General features: G+C 41.9%; 1 protein-coding gene across 1 annotated transcript in view; it reads right to left on the minus strand.

The window, feature by feature from the left end:
- The window catches only part of LOC308309004 (uncharacterized protein), a 93,412-nt gene that overhangs the window by 15,459 nt on the left and 57,517 nt on the right, over nucleotides 1–20,436 (minus strand). The window contains exons 5-6 of the mRNA XM_080754459.1: nucleotides 9,173–9,207; nucleotides 797–908 (exon numbers count right to left, since the gene is read on the minus strand). Of these exons, the coding sequence (XP_080610585.1) occupies nucleotides 797–908; nucleotides 9,173–9,207 (147 nt within the window). The remainder of the gene's footprint in view (nucleotides 1–796; nucleotides 909–9,172; nucleotides 9,208–20,436) is intronic.

Below are 20,436 nucleotides of genomic sequence, written 5' to 3' on the forward strand. Positions count from 1 at the left end.
CAATTTGTCCAATGTTTAATTTGTAATTTTTAGAGGTATTAAAAAGTCCTTAAAGGTGATACACCATGAAATTTCACTTTTCCTATTTTAAAACCTTTTTTTGGGGTCCCACTAGCACCTTCTATCCTCACAAAGTCCCATTTCTGACCGTTGTGTCTTTCTCTGGTTTTGAGAAGGTGAAGGTTAAAAGTATCCCACGGGTTCTCAAAACAGGCTGTTCAGATTTGCTGCCGATTGTGACGTCATCTGCCGATTGTGACGTCATCAAAAAAAAAAAAAAATCTATTTTTTTTTTTTTTCAAAAAGATTTTTTTTTTCAAAAAAAATTGTTTTTTTCAAAAAGATTTTTTTTTTTCAAAAAAAATTTTTTTTTCAAAAGGATTTTGGGAGGGTGGCGCAGTTCAGGCCAAAGGTGGTACTGCAGCTGAAATGCTCTGAGAGCCATTCAAAAATGAGAGAGGCTCTCTATTCAGGAGTGGTAATTTAGCCTCAAACCTTTTGAAAAACGTTTTTGGGACATAAACAATATGACATAAATACTTTTTAAAAGCATGGTGTATCACCTTTAAATTGTCACTTCAGAAATTTGCAGATACCCTCTAGAGTAGACACTTCAACTTTATGTTGGTTTGTTTACTGTTGAGTGAGGAAAAGAATGTTGGACATTAAGTTAATCATCTGGGGACCCCCCCAAAAAAATTTGGGGACCCCCGAGAACCACTGCTCTACAACGACAACAGTAGTTCATGTTGGTAAGGCTGAGTAAATGCAGAGGAAACACTGTGCAATACAATACCTTCTCCAGCTCCTCAGTCCTTCTATCCGGACCTCCAGCCTCTCTGCCATGACGACCCTGTCTGTTTCTGCTGTTTGCACCCAGCTCCTCCTCAGACCCAGGCCCTGCAGAACTGTAATGTGCGCACACACACACACACACACACACACACACACACACACACACACACACACACACACACACACACACACACACACACACACACACACACACACACACACACACACACACACACACACACACACACACACACACACACACACACACACACACACACACACACACACACACACACACACACACACGTGTAATGCCCACTCAAGGTTCAGGTAATTTAATAAGCAAATTCTACAAAAAACACAACAACAATCAAAGTGTGATTCTCGAGGAGCTTTGCTGACATTCAACCTTGCATTCATCCCATGTAATGAGACTTTAATGGTATGGCAAGGTCCATCACCAAATGAACAGGTGAGAATGTCATCCAGGTTTTCACTCCTTTTAGTTTAATAAAAACAAAAAAGCCTTCAAGAGCCTCCCACACGATTAATGGCGAAAGACTGTCAAGGGTTTACAACATTCCTGCAAAAAGGATTTTGATTTAGAAACAATTCAAACTGTGCATGGCCATCGTGCATATTAGAATGACACAAGTGGCACAGCTTCTCTACATGCAATTAGCAGCTTCTATTCAGCTGATGATAAAAGCGTGTGAGGCATTTGTATTCAGTTAGCGAGGCATATGATTACCCTCCACTTGCTGTCTGCCGAGAGGATTCTGGGGCGACCAGGAGGGAATATTCATGTGGACTTTATTTAAATAATTATTCATGTGGAAAACTTCAAATGAGTTTGTTTCTTTTTTCATTCTTGACTCAATGGATTGTGCCAAGTTTATATTTTCTCTAGGAATTATTACAGAAGCCTTGCATTTCTGTCAGCATATTTCTGAAAAGGACACGTCCAGGAAAGCTGCTGGCGTGACAATGGACAAACAGAACTGAATTGTTTGCCACCTGTGCTCTGATGCATTTCAGCATTTGACAGATATGCTAATCAAAAGTAGAGGGCAGCTACTTTTAAGAAGGAAATACTACTCAAACGAGGTTGCTGTGGTCCAGTGCTTTTCAGAGCAAAAATATTTAGGGGGTAAGGTTTATCTAAGATAGTCAGTGTCCTCAATTTTGTTTGTCTGAAAGGAGCGAGAAACCCCGCTGTTTTATCAGAATTCAGAATATGAAAAGAAATCTAAAATGTAGGAGTGGTTTCTAAAATGTAGGAGTGAATAGATAAGCCACCTCACGCCGAACTAGTGGTACGCCGAGAGCAAATATGTAATGAGTGGCGCCCAATATTTCTGTTCTACCCAGCAGAAAGTTCTGAATCCACAAGCCTATGGGCAAATTGAACCATATCATTGCTCCCTATCACAAGTGACTTGATATAATATATATATTTATAGAAAAAGTGATTTTGAAGAAACACAAGGGATGTATTTGTCACCGACTCATAAATGTACTGTACAAGCAGCGAAACGTTGGTTTAACATGGTCCGCAAGACTGTGCAACAGCAGCAACACGATATACATAAGTGGTTAATTTATATTGCACCTTTATCCAAGGCTCTTTACAGAGATTGTGCATTCCATTCACCCATTCACACACCGATGGTGGAGAAAACCATGCAAGGCACCAACGTGCTCATCGGAAGCAACAAGGGTTCAGAGTCTTGCTCAAGGACACTTCGACACTAACTCTTGGCGAGCCGGGGATCGAACTGGGAACACTTTGTGTTCTAAGGCGGCTACTCTACCCCTGAGCCATTGCCAGTCATAATGCAACTACATGCAGAACTTTATTGTGGAACTTGAAGTGAGCATATTCTCCCCTCACTCTGTGATGGGGCTAAACATTGCAGTGCCTGCTGCTTTTAGTTGTCTTTGCCCTCTATTAATTTTACCTTTTACTTTACCTGTTCAAATTGTTTTGATAAAAAAAAAGAGTCCTTGAAATGCTCTCCCGGGCAGTCAGCAATACAAAGATAGAGTGAGTTTTATTCGTTCCTCCCACTGTGGTTCTTCAAGGCTAGGCTTTCATTACAGGCATGACATGGGGGCATGCACACACACATACACGCGCACACGCACGCAACTTAGGTGGGGGCAGGGCCGTCCGTTCTCTAGATACAGTATATTATAGCTCTATATAGCTCTGTGGTGTGGCAAACTGGGAATACATATTGTATATATATGTTTTGCTTTACAGCCACTTTAAACCCAGAACAAATACGTTTCCAATGTCGTCCTGCTCCCCCCCTCTCTCTCACACACACACACACGCCCACACAAGCTCTCTTAGTAACCTTACTATGAAACTATCCAGTTTTGTTTTTAAACATTACAAAAAAAGTGAAAATAGCAGATCTACAAGCTCACAAATGTGTTGCTTATAGTAGCTTATAGTAGCTTGTAAACCGGCTATTTTAGCAATTTCTTTTAAAATAGAGCTTATGTGGCCAAAAGCCCAGTGTAAACACCAAGTTCTTCAATGCTAAACAGCACACTGTGGCCCATTAGCGCCTGGCAGAGAGGGGAGGCTGAGTCAATGACCCACTCCTGGGAATCTCAGCAGGTGGGAAAGAGCGAGCGGTGACATGGGGAGAGCCTTGTATCCTGGAGCCAGGAGTGGGACGATAAGCGATATTATCGTTTATTGTGATAAAAAACACTCACTCGTATTGTGGAGATTTAATTTATCGTGATATCGTCCTCTAGCTGTCATGTACTGGATCAATTCACCTTTTATTTGCTGAGCTGCATATCCAGTACCCCGTAAACCCTCTATAATTGGTAAAAGCTACTTATAATATACGTACTTGATACTTGATAACGTATTATTTTTCTTTTTTTTCCACTCTCTATCAAATGTATTTGCCAAAAAATATCCGATCTACAAGCTTGTAAATCTGCTATTTTTTGCCAAATGTTCCGCCCCAGGACAATGGATTATGATTATTCCGATAATATCGTAAATCACGGTTTCTTTTGTCACAATAATCGTGATATGAAATTTTCATATAGTCCCATCCCTACCTGGAGCACAGCAGAGAACTATAGAACTATGGCTGTCTGATCATTAAAACCTTATAATTTGCCACACGCAAGCACCGTTATGTGCTTGCGTGTGGCAGGGGTGTCGCACCAAATTCTGGGCCCTGGGAACAAGGATTCACTGTGGGGCCCCCATGAACGTTCTTCATAGGGGGAAGGGGTTTAACCCATTTAGACTGGGAACGCATTATTACGCTTATTTTGTGCTTCAACTACTGAAAGATAGCAGAAATACAAGCTCAGCGCGTGCCACGCTGCAAGCTTGTAGATCTGCTATTTTTGAAAAATCGATTCTATAAATGTAAATGTAAATCTAAATCTCTACGTTTTAAAAAAAAACTATGTTTCTATGTCAGTGGTGCTCAAACCTTTTCATGTGAAGCAACATTTGAGTTACAAACGTTCGCTTAAAAAAATAGATATATTCAAAGATTTGCACACATTTTCACGACGTTTCAAAAAATAGCAGATCTACAAGCTCGCAGTGTGCACTGTGAGCTTGTTTGTCTGCTATTTTTCAATAGCTAAAGTATAAAATATTTGAGGCCCCTCTGGGCCCTAGTAACTCAGTCCCACTCCCCCCCCCCTTGTGACGCCCCTGGTGCCCACCTGGCAGCCTATCCGCTCCAGGACTCCAGAGCGTCCAAGTGTGGCGAGACCAGCCAATCAGAGCGGCAGCCATAATTACATGGCCAGATTGAGAGTGTCAGCTGGTGAACTTGGCAGGAGGGATCAGAGTGGCTATTGTCTTATGCAAAATATTTCAAACCAGGACTAAAGCCCTGGCAGCAAAGGTGAGGTTCATGCACTGCCAAATCTAAGGGACCGATACATACTACAATTTTAGAACCGAATTTATTTCGGTTCGAATCGGGGAGTCACAAAATCTCGGTGGCACCGAACGGCCGAATTAATGACGATATCTCCCCCCCCCCCCAGCTCTAAGGCTGGATTTACACCGGCAGCCAAATCCAGCCTGAGTCAGATCTGTGTCACATCCAGCGTTCAGTGGACAGTGGACTAGCACTTTGGGACTAGCACTCTTTTCTGATGCACTGTGTGCAGTCGAGCTTTTATGAGGGATAAGGCAGTGGCATATTGGGTGAGCGTACGCCCACAAAAATTATATAATAAAAATAATCTAATACTACTAAGAATTCATCTTACATCTAGCACAGGGGTCTTCAACGTTTTCAGGCCAAGGACCCCTTAGTTGAGAGAGAGATGAAGCAGGGACCCCCACAACCTTTTCATAGATTCCATATAGTTTCATAGTTTGACAGCACAATCATCAGTATATTTTGGATTCATGTTAATGTGGATTTTCAGATATTTAACCACTTGAACCGTCAATACTCAATAAACTTGACTTTTCACTGTACTTAGTCCTCTCTTTTCCCCCTCCAAAGCTCTGCGAGGCGTTGTGAGCTTGTAGATCGGCTATTTTTTGCTAAAGTTCTGGATGCCAGGGTTCAAGTGGTTAATATAAAAAAGGGGGGAAAAAACAAGTTTCTATCACACAAATTTTGGAGGACCCCTTGTAGTAACTCTGAGGAGCCCCTAGGGGTCCCGGACCCCCTGTTGAAGACCTCTGATCTAGCATAATGCAAGAAGGAAATCATGGTTTAAACCTTTGTGGTATTTTATCATTATAGGTGATCAGCTCTGGATCTTCTTCAGGTCATTTTGGTCATTTCTGCCTTTATTCATAGATTATTCATAGATTATAGAGGAGAAAGGGGAGAGAGAGCGTAAAGATCGTCGTGAACGGGACACAAACCCGCGATGCACTGTCAGGCTGCAATGGAGCCTTTGGTGCCCGGACCCCTAGGCCAGCAGTCCGGTGCATCATAGTGTGGTCGCCCTAACATGGCAACACAATATAGTACTTGTTTTCTTTATGATAGATTCTTTGGAGGCATGTACCAGGCAAGTTTGTCGTATTGTTTCTACGGAAGCTGTGCTCACACTCCTCCTAGTCTGATCATTAAAGGTATACATTTTCAAACATTTTCAAAATTCACACATCTTTTTTTCCCCCAAAAAAAGAAAACGGGGCATAACTACTGAAATCTTATATAGTTTGTTGACCGTGTCCAAGAGGGCTCTATATGTTGTCCTCTCATTCTCTACACCAAATCTCTTTGCCAACAGCTGATTTACAGGCTCACAATGCGTAACAAATTAAGCAAAGCATTGTGAGCTTGAAACGTGTCGGTTGTCTCAGTCCATGAGAGGTAAATAAAATACTATGTGAAAAGGACATTCATTGTGTGCTGGCTATTTCTTTACTTTCATCACACTGTTGAGCCGTGCAGCTTAAAATACTTTTTTTTATTAAACTTTCTGCTCTGCAGTCATTTCTCTCTTGCCCCAGAATAGAAATGCTAGGGTTTAACTATTGTTCAGTTATAATGATGATAATCTGAGTAAGTGGTTGAACGAACAGAAGCGAGATCCTTAATCTAATACAATTTATTTGGGTTTTACATGGGTGTAAGTTTGAGACCACTGCTAACCACTTTGGCTGATATTAAGACCCTAGAGGGCTCGTGTATAAAATGTGAGAAGGAAAAGGTTGCGTAAGAAGGTTCACATACACTCTCGGGACATATAAAAATGAACGTGGTGTGAGAGTGTACGGGCCATGCCACAAACTCATGTCTGGCACTGACAGTTAGCGATGCCAAACTATAAAATACTGAACCAAGTGTTATAAAATAACATTTCCACACAATTTACTGTGCTATGTCTCTGAAGTAGTTAAAGCTGTACTGTGGAAGCTGCTCAACTAGTGGTCAGTAGCGGTATTGCTTTTTTCGGCCGGAGTCGCCGCGGACCACCGGAACGGGGGTCCGCGGACCCCCCCGGCCGTCGCGAGCACCTCCGCCTCGCCGATACGATTCCGTAGAGCCGTCTCCCATCATTTTTAGACCAGGATTGAGGGAGTAGCAGGCAAGATTCCTTCACCAATGTAAACACAGTTGCTGAGGGAAGCTACTTCCTTTAGAGACAGCAAGACTCGCTGTGATTGGCCGGTGGTGTATGATCGGCGCTGTGATTGGCCGGTAGTGTATCATGTGGGAGATGACATCATTTTGCCGGGAAATTCTCCCCCCCTCACAACTCATAGAAAACATATAAAGAGAAGGCTTCAGAAGCTGAAAATAACAGATTGGGGGTTCTAAAACTTTAGCGATTTAACAGTTAGGACAATTTTAAGATTTGTTTTATAAAAAAAGTTACATGGTATAACTTTAATGAAAAAAACACAATTATGTCCACTGATACACCATAATAGTTTAATCATTTATGTGAATCATAAAGGCCAAAAACCTACTGGCACAGTCATTTCCAATTTATGGTTCCCTTAACACCGGAGGAAAAGATCTAATTATCCAGCCTTTTAATACCTTGTCATGAGGAACTAACAGGAATAAAATTGTGTTTTGTTTATGTTTGGGGTTCTGCACCAGAGTGAATAATAAAACAACCTAACGTGTAGCACCACAGGAGAGTGACAAGAACAACAGGCTTAAAGACTGTCCACACAGAACAAGGATGGATAGCCAGGCTGCTGTTCTAGGCTACCAGTAGGTGAGTGAGAGATTATTAGAGCATAAGACATAATACAGTACATTATTTTCATTCATATCTTTACAGCAGAAAAACTAAATTACGTTGCAATGGCTCCGTTAAAAACACACCAATATTCATTTCAAATCCTTTTCCCGACGCAAAGTCTATTACTTCAAAGAATTTCTTACATTTTACGGACTTGACATTTACCATAAAAACCTCCAGATCCTGTGCGTGAGTCACAGTGCGTGATACAATGATGTTGCAAATTATTTTCCGTCCTTGTCGTCTGACATCATAGACCTATGACGTCTATCACGCCTGACATCATACAATCCCTTTTATGCCCATATATGGATATCCCTGATGTCATTAATAGTCACACTTGCAAATGAATTCTGTCCTTGTCCCTTTTATGCCCATATATGGAGATCCCTGATGTCATCAATATTAAGGGTTAGGGTTATTCAATCAATATTAAGCCCATATCTGGCAATTCCCAATGCATGGACATATTGTGTCAGTCTCATGTGGTTTATGATGTCAAACATCTATGATGTCAGACATCTCCATATTTGGAAAAATATGGCCACATTTTGGTCAACTTAAACAACCAACCAGGTCTGTGCATTTCTTTGGTCAAAGTTGATCCCATGCCAAAGCGCCAGCGCTCGCCCAGCAGTCTGCTGTCACCCAGGCGGATGCGTGCACGTCTGCACGCGCCCATGTGCACCCGTTAAACGTAGTTTAATGGCCTAGCTTAACCCATGATTATTCTCAGACAGCAGCAGAGGAAACAGACTTCAGACTAGAGCTTGTGCGATGGCTGGCTTCTTGGTAAGCTAATATCTGTTAGAGAAACAGCGCTCCAATTTCCCTGGCTTTTTAACCTCACAAGTCTGTGGCTGTGCTTTATCATAGCAGACTTCACCCTCATCATATTAACTGCTGTACCCGCTGGTTTCAGTTGTAGAGCACCACTCTACCACCAAGCTGCTCAAATCTGCATTTAGAACGGGTACACATTATTGTGTATTATTATACAAGTTTGCAGCGCGGCACTCGGTGCCGCGCTGTGAGCTTGTATATCTGCTATTTTTCACTGGTTAAAGCATTCAATAGTTCTAGGCCTAAATGTGTTAACCCTGGTTAATGACGGGAGCTAACAGACCAGGGATATTTGGCTATTGTGTGCTCAATTTCAAATTAATGGAGACGTGTGAGGGAGAGGTGTGTACACGGTTATGATATAGGTTTCTGTGCATACAGTATGTAGGCTACCGAAGAGTAGTCAAGTCAAACATCAGCATTACTGGCTCAAATCCTTCACATTGTTTCAGCACTGCCTGCCATGCAGAAGAATATTGTTTCAGCACTGCCTGCCATGCAGAAGAATAATAGTGTAGACTTGTTTAGACTCAAAAGGGGTGGGCATTAAGTCAACCACTTGAGGGGAGAGAGAGATTCAAACTCTACAGTGAAGGCAAATTTTAACTTGAAAATACATATTTAACAACTAACAAAAGATAAATTAAATGAAAAAAGGGGGAAAAAACACAGGAAAGGGACATGTGATGATATTAGAAGCAAACCTACAGTAAGTTATCATAATACATCATTCTTTCACTTATCACCTCATTCATAATGCTCCTTCAAGTCTCATAATAACGAAAGCTCTCATGCTCACCTCTTATGGCGACCGCTCCCGGATCTTGGAGACTCCTGGAGAGAAAACAAAGGAGAGCATGCATGAGGAGGAGGAAATGCGCCAATATCAACAACAACGGATGAAGGCTCTCGGATGCCTCACTAGTACAGGGGAAAGTACCAGTAAGACACCTCAGGGCGACAAGCGACCGGTCGCGGCATGTCTTGGCCGTCTGGCCAGTGATGTATATCGGACCAGTTAACCATAGACTCCTGGTACCCATATATGGAGATCCATGTACTGTATATGGAGATATACTGAGAGACCCCAAACATGCTTACTCGTTATTCGTTATGTGAAAATCCTATGACGTCTATCACATCGGACATCATACATACAATCCCTTTTATGCCCATTGCCCATACATGGAGATCCCTGTCTGAACCAGCCACACATAATATGGGCTGTCTTCCTCCATATATGGGCATTCCCATATGAAGTCCTGTTAGATATGGGCTTAATATTGATGACATCATGGATCTCCATACATGGGCATAAAGGTAACATGTCATTAGGTCGAACACCCTTTGGATCGACCACCAAACTCTAACCCAAACCCTAATCCTAATCTCAGTAAAACTTTGCCTAACCCTAACCCTAACCCTAAACCTAACCTCAGTAACAGTGACGCGGGTGATTATCTAACCTTTCTGGAGATCCCTGCTCTGAGTATCTGACATCACTGATGTGTCAGGGGAACCACAGTGTCAGGCCCCGTCCAGACGGACAGTAAACTCAACCGGATGTCCCAAGCCCTGACCCTAAGCACTGGCGCCCCCCAGGGGTGTGTCCTTTCCCCCTGGCTCTTCTCTCTTTTCACAAATCAACTCACCTCCCTGGACAATTCAGTAAAAATATACAAATATGCGGACAACACTAACATTCTTGGCCTCATCAAAAACAATAACAAATCAATATACAAACAAGAAGTGGAGAGAGTAGCAACATGGTGCTCAATTAACAACCTCCTGCTCAATAACTCCAAAACCACTGAAATAGCCATAGACTTTAGGACTGCTAACATGACACCTAAATTGCCATTGACAATATCTGACCAACCCATAACCCTCTCAGACTCTTTCAAATTCATTGGAACCCACATCAGCAATTCCAGAAAATGGGACTATAACATCACCACCATCACCAAGAAAGCCCAACAGCGACTGTACTTCCTCAGGCAACTGAGGAAGTACAGGGTGAATCAACGCCTGTTAATAACGGTCTGGTATGATTCAGCTGATCAACTCCCCAAATCCAAACTACAGTGTATTATCAATAAGGCAGCAAAAATCATTGGTTGTGACCTCCCCACTCTGAATTCTATATATACCTCCCGTACCATCACCCGTGACAGTAAAATAATTAAGGACCCTTCCCACCCAGCCCACCAAGCCCATCAAGCTCCTACCCTCAGGAAAACGCTATAGATCAATCCATGCCTCGACCACCCGCTTCAAAGACAGTTTCTTCCCCACAGCCATACGAACTCTGAACTCCCTCAGTACCCCACTCCCTCTCCCCCCCTCACCGTAACGAAATGGTTGTCTGTTTTTATTGTTGGAAGTGGTAATGGTGAAAATTTCTTCATGTGTTTTATGTCTTGTTCCATGTCTCTGTCAAGGCTGAAAGAAACATTCTGTACTGAAACTAAATACCACCAACCTGGTTGTGTGGCAATAAAAGTAACTTGAACTTGAACCTACGGTCGCAATTAAAGAACACTTCAGAACGAAGGTGACTATCCTTGAGAATAAAGAAGCCGTTTTAGTCTAATCATTAATCAAATGTTGATTGGGAGCACCTTACGCTTCAATGGACTTTCTTTAAAAAAAAATTAAGTTAATTATCCCATTGTGGAAACGGCATGAGATGAATGTATTTATAACAAAGTCCATTCACATCCGATTGAGCGTTTGGGTACTTCGTAGTGTCAGGAAACTGAAGAACGGTCGGCTGGTATAGCATGCCTTAGGCGGTGTCTGTTCAGCACAGATGAAACACATGACAAAGAAAAAAATGTATCCATCTAACAGGATAACTGAAATTCATCAGCAGTGGCTTTTATAGAAAGCCTTTAGGTTGTGTATAAACATTCTTGAACAGCAGCTGCTAAATTGATATATAGATAAGCATTGCTGCATTTAATAGCTTATACCCAGAGCCCTTTGGCCCTGAGTCGTTTCTGAACAATCTTGTTTTCCTCAACAGGAGGTGCATTGTTTATCATCTTTTCCCATTACTGTATAATATAAAGGTTGCTTAGATCTATACTGTAGCGATGCTCCCCGCAAATTCCCTTTTGCTAAGGTAGCGCTTCCATCTTAAAAATGAGGTCTGTGTCACAGGCACTATCAGATGAATACATATCTCCTCTTTCCTAAGGCCTTGTGCCGTGAAGGGCCACTGCTTTGATTGAGGACTCACCGCTCGGCTTCACTCTATCAGTCCGACCCGGGCTTTAGTGGGTGTGCATTGCCGCTGTGCCCTGGCTCTTAGCATGCACCAGCCTCTCTGTCTCAGTGACATATCATCCATTACCTGCACTATTCAGTGCTGTATAGAATCCCTCTCCCCATCTCTCTCCAGCGACTCGGGCCTGGACAGATTCACTAAGATGGAGGATAGCGAAGAGGATAGGCATTGGGAATGGCTCTCCGACGCTGCCGCAATGAGCCAAAATACAATAGTGGTCTTTTTTTTTTTTACACAGTGTATAATAAATGGTTGGGTTTTACAGTATGTCCATCTGAAGTCTGCTTTAGAAAGTTTGTGGAAATACCAGTTAATAAAGCCGATTTATTCTTCCATTCAACTAATTTCAAATCCAGTAGCAGGGTGTTGTGCCAAACTACAGACGACTAGGAAATTAACTTTGGAGGAAAGTTGATTGCATTGGTGGTCACAGAAGAGCTCTGCTCACTGCACATAAAGTATGGACTTATTTAAGGATTAAGGCTTTCTGGGATGGCCAATGTCTCACATCACTGTCCTTGAGAGAAGAGTTGAGGAATGCTGTTTAGAGATAGAACAGAGTGAAAAAGCTGAGGCATGATGAGATTTTTTAGTACTCAGAAATAGAGAGAGAGGTTCCTGTTTTACAGTTTTTTGTGTGGATTTTTTTTTTTTTTTTTTTTTGTGGTGGTGGGAAAAAATAAAAAATAAACATAAAAATGTGTCAAAATGTCCCTGGGAAAAAAAGGACATAACATGTTAAAATTTTTGAAGAAAGTTTATGATGTGCATGTTTTGACACAATAAAGTATTAAAAAAAAAAAGAAATAGAGAGAGGAGAGATTTATTAATTAAAAGTGAAATCCAAGGGAGGGCTTTTAGATTCGATTTGAGGTGGCTGGTGTGTGCAAACATAAATCTCTACTATGAATGTACAATACATCTAGATCCCCCGCTTATACACAATCATTCATTATTCTGTTAGTATACATTATGGTACAGCACTCGAGAAAATGCTGTCTATATGTTAATCCTTGTTTATACTTCGATAGTTGGGAGAACCAAAGGTCTAACATTCCCTGGCCCTGGATAGATTTCTACTGCCCTCAAATGAAAATACGATTTTGTATGAATGTATGTGTCAATGTTTGTACCAGAGATTTCAGGTGTATTCTGTGACATACAGCATATGCCAGAGTCCCATATCCCAAAGCCCACTGTCAAGGGTCAGAACACTGAATTGATTGCTTTCTAAGGTGATGAACTGCAATATGGCCCAAAATAATTGAGGACGGTTGGGTCAAACTGGTCACCAATGGACCCGAAGAAGCACAATAGTGTACAGTAAAGCACTCAGTGGTGTTTTAACTCAGTGTTCCTACACATCGGATAATGTAAATACTGTGATCTAATCATCTAATCAACTATTTTAATGTAATTATTATGAACATGAATTGTATACTATTATGTTGCCAAATAATTTACAGAAGATTGTAGCTAGGTAGTAGGTACTATATTGCATACAAATAAATTAAGACCAAATCCAGATAAGTTCAATACATGGCATTTTATTCAAACTGCACGTGAACAATACTTTTTTTTTTTGTATTTTGGTGACTGAATTCCCCTCATGTGATGAAAAAAATTCTCCTCTTATCTCTCAACCCCTACAGTAACACAAGGGATGTTACAAAAGACTCAATAGGAAAGGTAGCATTGGCTTATCAGTTTGGTATTCTATTAGAAAAGGCTGGCACTCTTGTGCAATGGAGAGGAAGATGTTGGCTTTGACCAAAAACATGGGGTCAGAGCATTCCTTTTCAGTATGCTCAAAATACTTTTTTGATGTGGTATTTTAGAGGCCTTAACATTAGCCACATACGTCTGGACCTGTGGCCATATTGTACTGGCTCTTTCAAGGACTGGGACATTTTCTAACAAACATTTTCCAATAAACCTTTGTTTAGCTTTCTTCGCCCAGAGGAAAGTGCAAATAATACCATAAGATGTTCATGCATAAATAAGGCCATCGTTGACTTCTTAAGCGATTATGTCCATCACCACCTATGTTATTATTAACATTATATATATATATATATATATATATATATATATATATATATATATATATATATATATATTATATATATATATATATATATATATATATATATATATATATATATATATATATATATTATTTATTTAAGGACATCCATAGTTATGTTACATAGTTTTTCAGTCAACATTTCTCCAGTTAAAGGTTTTTATAATTTTTTTCCAAACAAAAATAAATACATTATACAGTATGTTATTCATAAAACGACTTCCAATTTTACATGTAGCTTGTTTCCTGTATGGAAAAGTACCCCAAAATACAGTTATTCATTGCTCTATCCGTGTTCGCTTACTGTGAACATTGTGGCAATAATGCTTGCATCTGACAGTGATAAAAAATGCCTCCTTTACAGACATCATCCTAGCTTGCATTTGCCATATTACAGGCCATCATGCCTAATGGTGGTGCTTCAGAGCATAAGAACCATTTGTCTTAGGTGTGAGCCTGCGACAAGGTCAATGAAATTCACATACGACTCCTCCATAGAACTGCACACTGTACAGGCTCGGGTGACTTTATTTATCATGCTTGAAAACAACTGACAGCGCCCCAAAGCCTGAGAAAACACACCCCGGGATATCATACACAAATCAATAATATATCCCAGATTGTTAAGATGTAAACTCATTAAGGCATTATGTGTCCTTTATATCCTCAAAATGGGAATTGATCATATACATTTTAATAAAATAAATCAATTTTCCAAAATCGAGAAGCTTCACAAGCTTGTAGATTTTCTCACACTATTATACAAAAATGTATAAACTAGGGCTTAAGAGGTTAATAAACACATTTATTTGGTTAAAAATAAGTCAAATAGATCTAAGAAATGTTTATTTTGAATAAGGCAATTTTAAAAACAATACAACAAATGTTGAAAGCAAATAATTAGCTTATTGCTCCCACCCCTTTTCCATCAATAATTAAATATCTATAACACGCTTCCGCGCTCATCAATCTCAAGCTATAATAAATTACTTTTTTTGTACATATAACAACCAGTAAGACTCCCTAATCGGGAGATAAGCGACCGTAGGTGGACGAATAGGTACCGGTCCCGGCTCTCCCGGACGCTCCTAGGTAGGAGCAGTGTCCAAAAATGTGTTTTAAAAATCGGCCTGAAGGTGGCGCTAGAATAGGGCCATGTGAGAAATGAGGGGTGGGGTCTCCGCGTTGCCTCCGGACGCTCCTAGCCCGAGTTACGGCATTTTATGTGCGCTGCAGTGGCAGGGGGTCCTCCACTGGGGGCGCCACCACTTTTGCATCCGTTCTGGAGCACCAGGAGTCGGTGGTCCCTGGGAATTCCCCGCGAGTTGGGGTGGTCATTTGGTCATTTTTGCACATTTGGTCATTTTTTACATCTGGGGGTCCCCCTGGGGCTCCGGGGGTCCTTGGAGGTTGGAGTTTGGCAGGCAAGGAGTGTGTGTGTGTGTGTGTGTGTAAAATCTGGCATGGATCGGGTCAACGGGTGCGGAGATATAAGCAGGGAAAAAGTGTGACGGACTCACTCACTCACAGACAGCCGGTGGAGGTTTTGGTAGTAAATGCGTGTGTGTGTGTGCGCGCGCGCTCTGTGTGTTCGTGAATGCATCCGTTTACAGATTGTCCAAACTCCCTGATGGAGCAGATTTGCATTTCTTGAAAAGGGAATTTATGGCTTTTTGTGATCTTCACCGCAACTCTGACACCCCATTAAATTGTGAAAATCTCCAAAGGCATGCCTTCTTCAAGTCCAACAATAGAACGTCTTCAGCATTCAAGCCAGCTGCAACAACCTGCACGTCGGGGGCGCTCAGTCTATTTTGCCCTGCAAAGCCGATAAAAATCACCATCTTTCTGGAGGCATTCAGTCAGGTCATGCGAGATGTGCTTTTCAAAAAGTAAGCATGATTGGCATTTTGAACGAAACCTAAAGAATGAAGAGGTGGGGTCTAAGAATTCAACTGGCAAAACCATGTGCTATTTTGGTTTCATTGTTCCTTTAAGACGACAAATACTGGTCTGGTCGGCGGCATTGATATGAATCCTTTAATGAACACATCTAGGAAGCATATCAAATTCAAATCATCACATTTCCTAAGACAACCTAATTAAACAGTTTGCAGGCAGCACATAAGGTGTTATTTTCTGCAGCTGAGGTGGATAGTGAACATTTGCTTGCCGTGCTGACAAGATGCTCTGCAAAAAGAAAAGATAATATCGTCAATTTGGACTGGAAGGTGAGAAATAAAAAAGCAAATGAGGCTTGTTAATGAGCGTTGAATGCTGATTGGCATCGTTTCTGAAGGGGAAGTGAGAAAATGAAAAAAGAAGACAAGGAGAGAGAGAGCGAGTGCAATGGACGGCAAGAGAGAGGGACATAGAAAGATCCATACGGATACCCGCTCCTGAAATATGTCGCCAGAATCCTAAAGAAGTTCCCCCTATGTGATGACTACCCAGTGGATATTACACCCGACTCGATCATAACCTGGATTGAGACGCAGCTACGCTTTGTCCGTGAAAGGATACAGCCTGCGCTCCGTGCCACTGGGACACAGCGGCGGCAGCAGAACAAAGTTCCCAGAAACAAACTGGCGTACCTATGGCAACACCGTAAGTCAAAAGCAATTGATATCATCATGAACAATAGCCGTTTCCCTGACCCACCACCCGCTGTTAGTAACACCGTTACAGTATACGATTATTACAAGGCTAAATATCAAGACGCTCCGACCACTATGCCCCTGGCCACGCCCCCCTGGCATGACGTCATTGAAAACATAGAACCTGCTTATCTCCCAGAGACATGCAGGTTCACAGCAGAGGAGGTAGATACAGTTCTGATTTCTCTCCCTAACAACAAAGCTAGTGGCTCTGACGGAGTAACATATGAGACCCTGAAGGCTACTAGACCCATGTCAACACAAACCCTTACATCTATTTCCAATTCTCTTTCTTTCATATGGCGAAGGGGGCCTGGGGGTCCCAAATGTAGAGTGGATTTATGCAGCAACAAGGCTAACCCACCTACTGCACATGCTCAATAATGATGATGACACTGTCAGAGAAATGGCCAGGGCATCACTCCTACTGGACCTACGCAGGAGGAAGGTCCCCCTGGCTGTTGAAGACCAGAACAACTTTCTGGGTTTCAGGAGGAAAGACTCTGGAAAACTGGACTCACAAGCCAAGGGCTTTGGGGTCTGGTCTGATTGGCCAGATCTCAATGACCTCTGCCATCGGGCTGGAGTCCAGATAAAATGGGCAAAAAACAACGTTAAAGTGCCCACCTCTGATAGACTAGTTACAGACCCCAGTGTGGCGGTGGAAGCCGTTCTCACTCACTTGTGAAAATCTCCAAAGGCATGCCTTCTTCAAGTCCAACAAAAGAACGTCTTCAGCATTCAAGCCAGCTGCAACAACCTGCACGTCGGGGGCGCTCAGTCTATTTTGCCCTGCAAAGCCGATAAAAATCACCATCTTTCTGGAGGCATTCAGTCAGGTCATGCGAGATGTGCTTTTCAAAAAGTAAGCATGATTGGCATTTTGAACGAAACCTAAAGAATGAAGAGGTGGGGTCTAAGAATTCAACTGGCAAAACCATGTGCTATTTTGGTTTCATTGTTCCTTTAAGACGACAATACTGGTCTGGTCAGCGGCATTGATATGAATCCTTTAATGAACACATCTAGGAAGCATATCAAATTCAAATCATCACATTTCCTAAGACAACATAATTAAACAGTTTGCAGGCAGCACATAAGGTGTTATTTTCTGCAGATGAGGTGGATAGTGAACATTTGCTTGCCGTTGCTGACAAGATGCTCTGCAAAAAGAAAAGATAATATCGTCATTTTGGACTGGAAGGTGAGAAATAAAAAAGCAAATGAGGCTTGTTAATGAGCGTTGAATGCTGATTGGCATCGTTTCTGAAGGGGAAGTGAGAAAATGAAAAAAGAAGACAAGGAGAGAGAGAGCGAGTGCAAAGAGAGAGGGACATAGAAAGAGTGAGAGAGTGCGAGTGAGAAGGAGTGAGACTGAGACCAGAACCAATCTTGTTCCATATTGGACTCCACAGCAGCACATTAAAAGCAGATGATCCCTTGGAATGTTCCATACGGTTCTGTTTGCCTGACACGGCTGCAGGATTATGGAAATTGTTTTCCTTGTAGGGCTCACATACCACAGGAAGGTAAGGCTTGATAACCAGGACCACATGAAGGACCCAGGAGAGGGCCTCTCCATGACCTGCCATCAGGGTCCATGCTCATTGGATACAAAAAATATTCTGCCACAAGGGGTGTGTGTGTGTGTGTGTGTGTGTGTGTGTGTGTGTGTGTGTGTGTGTGTGTGTGTGTGTGTGTGTGTGTGTGTGTGTGTGTGTGTGTGTGTGTGTGTGGTCTAAGAGGTGGGCATGGGCAACCTAAAACCCACTTAGGGCTAGGATTATTTAATGCTTTAACAATTGAAAAATAGCAGATATACAAGCTCAAGCAGCGAGCTTGTAGATCTGCTAAGTTTTTGAATATTTTCTTCTAAATTGTCTTCTATTGTCTTCTAAAGGTTTTTTTTTGAAAAAAAAATATGTTTCTATGTCAGTGGTGCTCAAACTTTTTCATGTCAAGGACCCTCAAAATGATATGTATTTGGCCACGGACCCCCATCTCAAAATATGTTGTTCCAGGGAACCCCCAGAAGCAAATATTTGAGTTACAAATGTTCGCTTTAAAAATACATACTGTATATTCAAAGATTTGCACACATGTATATCTGCTATTTTTTTAATAGTTAAAGCATTCAATAATTTTAGGCCTAAATGGGTCAATAGTATAAAAACTGTACACATGCATGCACACACAGCATTTGGCACAGTCCATATTTTTGTATTCTCCACTAATGTCCCTTATTTTGCCAAAATATGTGATGAAGTTTCCATTAGAGCTGCAGCATTATTTAACCACACAAGAGTTACAGCTTGTTTTGGTTGGAAGAAGCGTCTGGAGTTCTGGGGAGTTAATTAACAAAAGCGTATCCGAACAGGAGGAGAACTATATAGACCCAGATATCTTGATACCGGCTTAAGAGGTCCGACTCCTTTGCTCTCGCTGTGGCTCTATATCATAATGGCCTGACATGGCAATTGCATGTCTCCTGGTGATAAATGGGGCCCCTGCTTGAAACGGCACATTTTTGGGATGCTCCGTCTTTACCGATGTCTGCGACAGCCCCGCAGTAAATCCACTGTCGAAACCGTCTACCGCTCCATGTCTGTCTGTTATGTTTCGTTCTCTCCATCCCTCCCTCCTGCTCTCACTCACTCCCCTCTTCAAGCTGTGTGGCTGTCTGCGGGTTATGAGCTATAGTTAGTCTGTGGGCGATGCAGAACTTTTACACAACGTCAATCATATTCATAACCGCGCAACGCTGAGGCCTAATTCACACTTTGTATTACAGCGGCGTCAAATGTCACCATCGTATGACAAAGTGGACATTAGGCTTCGGGCAAAACAAGGGAACATCCAGCGGTTGGGTCATGTGTTGGCTTGCATCTGTTCTAGGGATGGGACAACATGAAAATGTCATATCACAATTATTGTGACAAAAGAAATCGCGATTTACAATATTATCACGATAATCAAAATCCATTATCCCGGGGCGGAACATTTGCCAAAAAAATAGCAGATCTACAAGCACGCTGTGAGCTTGTAGATCGGCTATATTTTGTAGATCGGCTATATTTTGTAGATCGGCTATATTTTGGCAAAGACATTTGATAGAGAGCGAAAAAAAGACTGTATCAAGTACGTATATTGTAAGTACCTTTGACCAATTGCCGAAGGCAGGGGGAGAGTATGTTTTCGCACCTGTCCGTCCGTCCTCCAAGTTTGTTACCAGCTAATCTCCGGCACCGTTGGCCCGTTCGCTGCCAAAATGAGCACACACACTCCCTGGATGCCAATTCAGAACCTCTGCCCCACATTTTTCAAATGGCCCTGTTCTAGCGCCACCATGAGGCCGATGTTTGCAAAACACCTTTCTGTACACTACTCCTACAGATTTCGTCCAAAAATCACGCAAATCGGTAGACAGTATCTCTACAGTCATGTGATCGACACGGATCTGTCTGATTGTCCATATTCCATCCTGATTGGCTGATATTGGCTTTCAAAGTTTGTAAGATTGGTCCATTTTGGACAAAATGCCTCAAATCACAAACGCAGAGTGCAATTAACATGAAACACGTTCCCACTAGGCCGAGGAAGAAATGCCACTTCAAATTTTTTAAATCAGCCTCATGGTGGCGCTATTCGTAACAGGCCGATTCGTGGTTTTACCTATAACTCCACCGATCAGTTTCAAACTTTGTAAGCGCACTCCCTATAGGCCAAGGAAAAACCCTTTCCTTGCATTTTTCACATCAGCCTTTTATAGCGCCACCAGGAGGCCGACTTATGTAAGACACATTTTTGGATATCCTTCAGATTTTACCCACAATTAACACAAATCAGTACACAGTATCTCTACAGTCATATGATCAAGACAGATCTGTCCCATATATTACGGTAAATATTCCATCCTGATTGGCTAAGATTGGAAATTACACTACAAAATGTTCAAATCAGCCTCATGGTGGTGCCATGAAAGGTCTAAGATTGGTGAAGAACACATGCCGCTCTTTTTACATTTGCCT

The sequence above is a fragment of the Nannobrachium achirus genome (assembly GCF_963921795.1).
Source record: "Nannobrachium achirus genome assembly, chromosome: 23".
NCBI lineage: Eukaryota > Metazoa > Chordata > Actinopteri > Myctophiformes > Myctophidae > Nannobrachium > Nannobrachium achirus.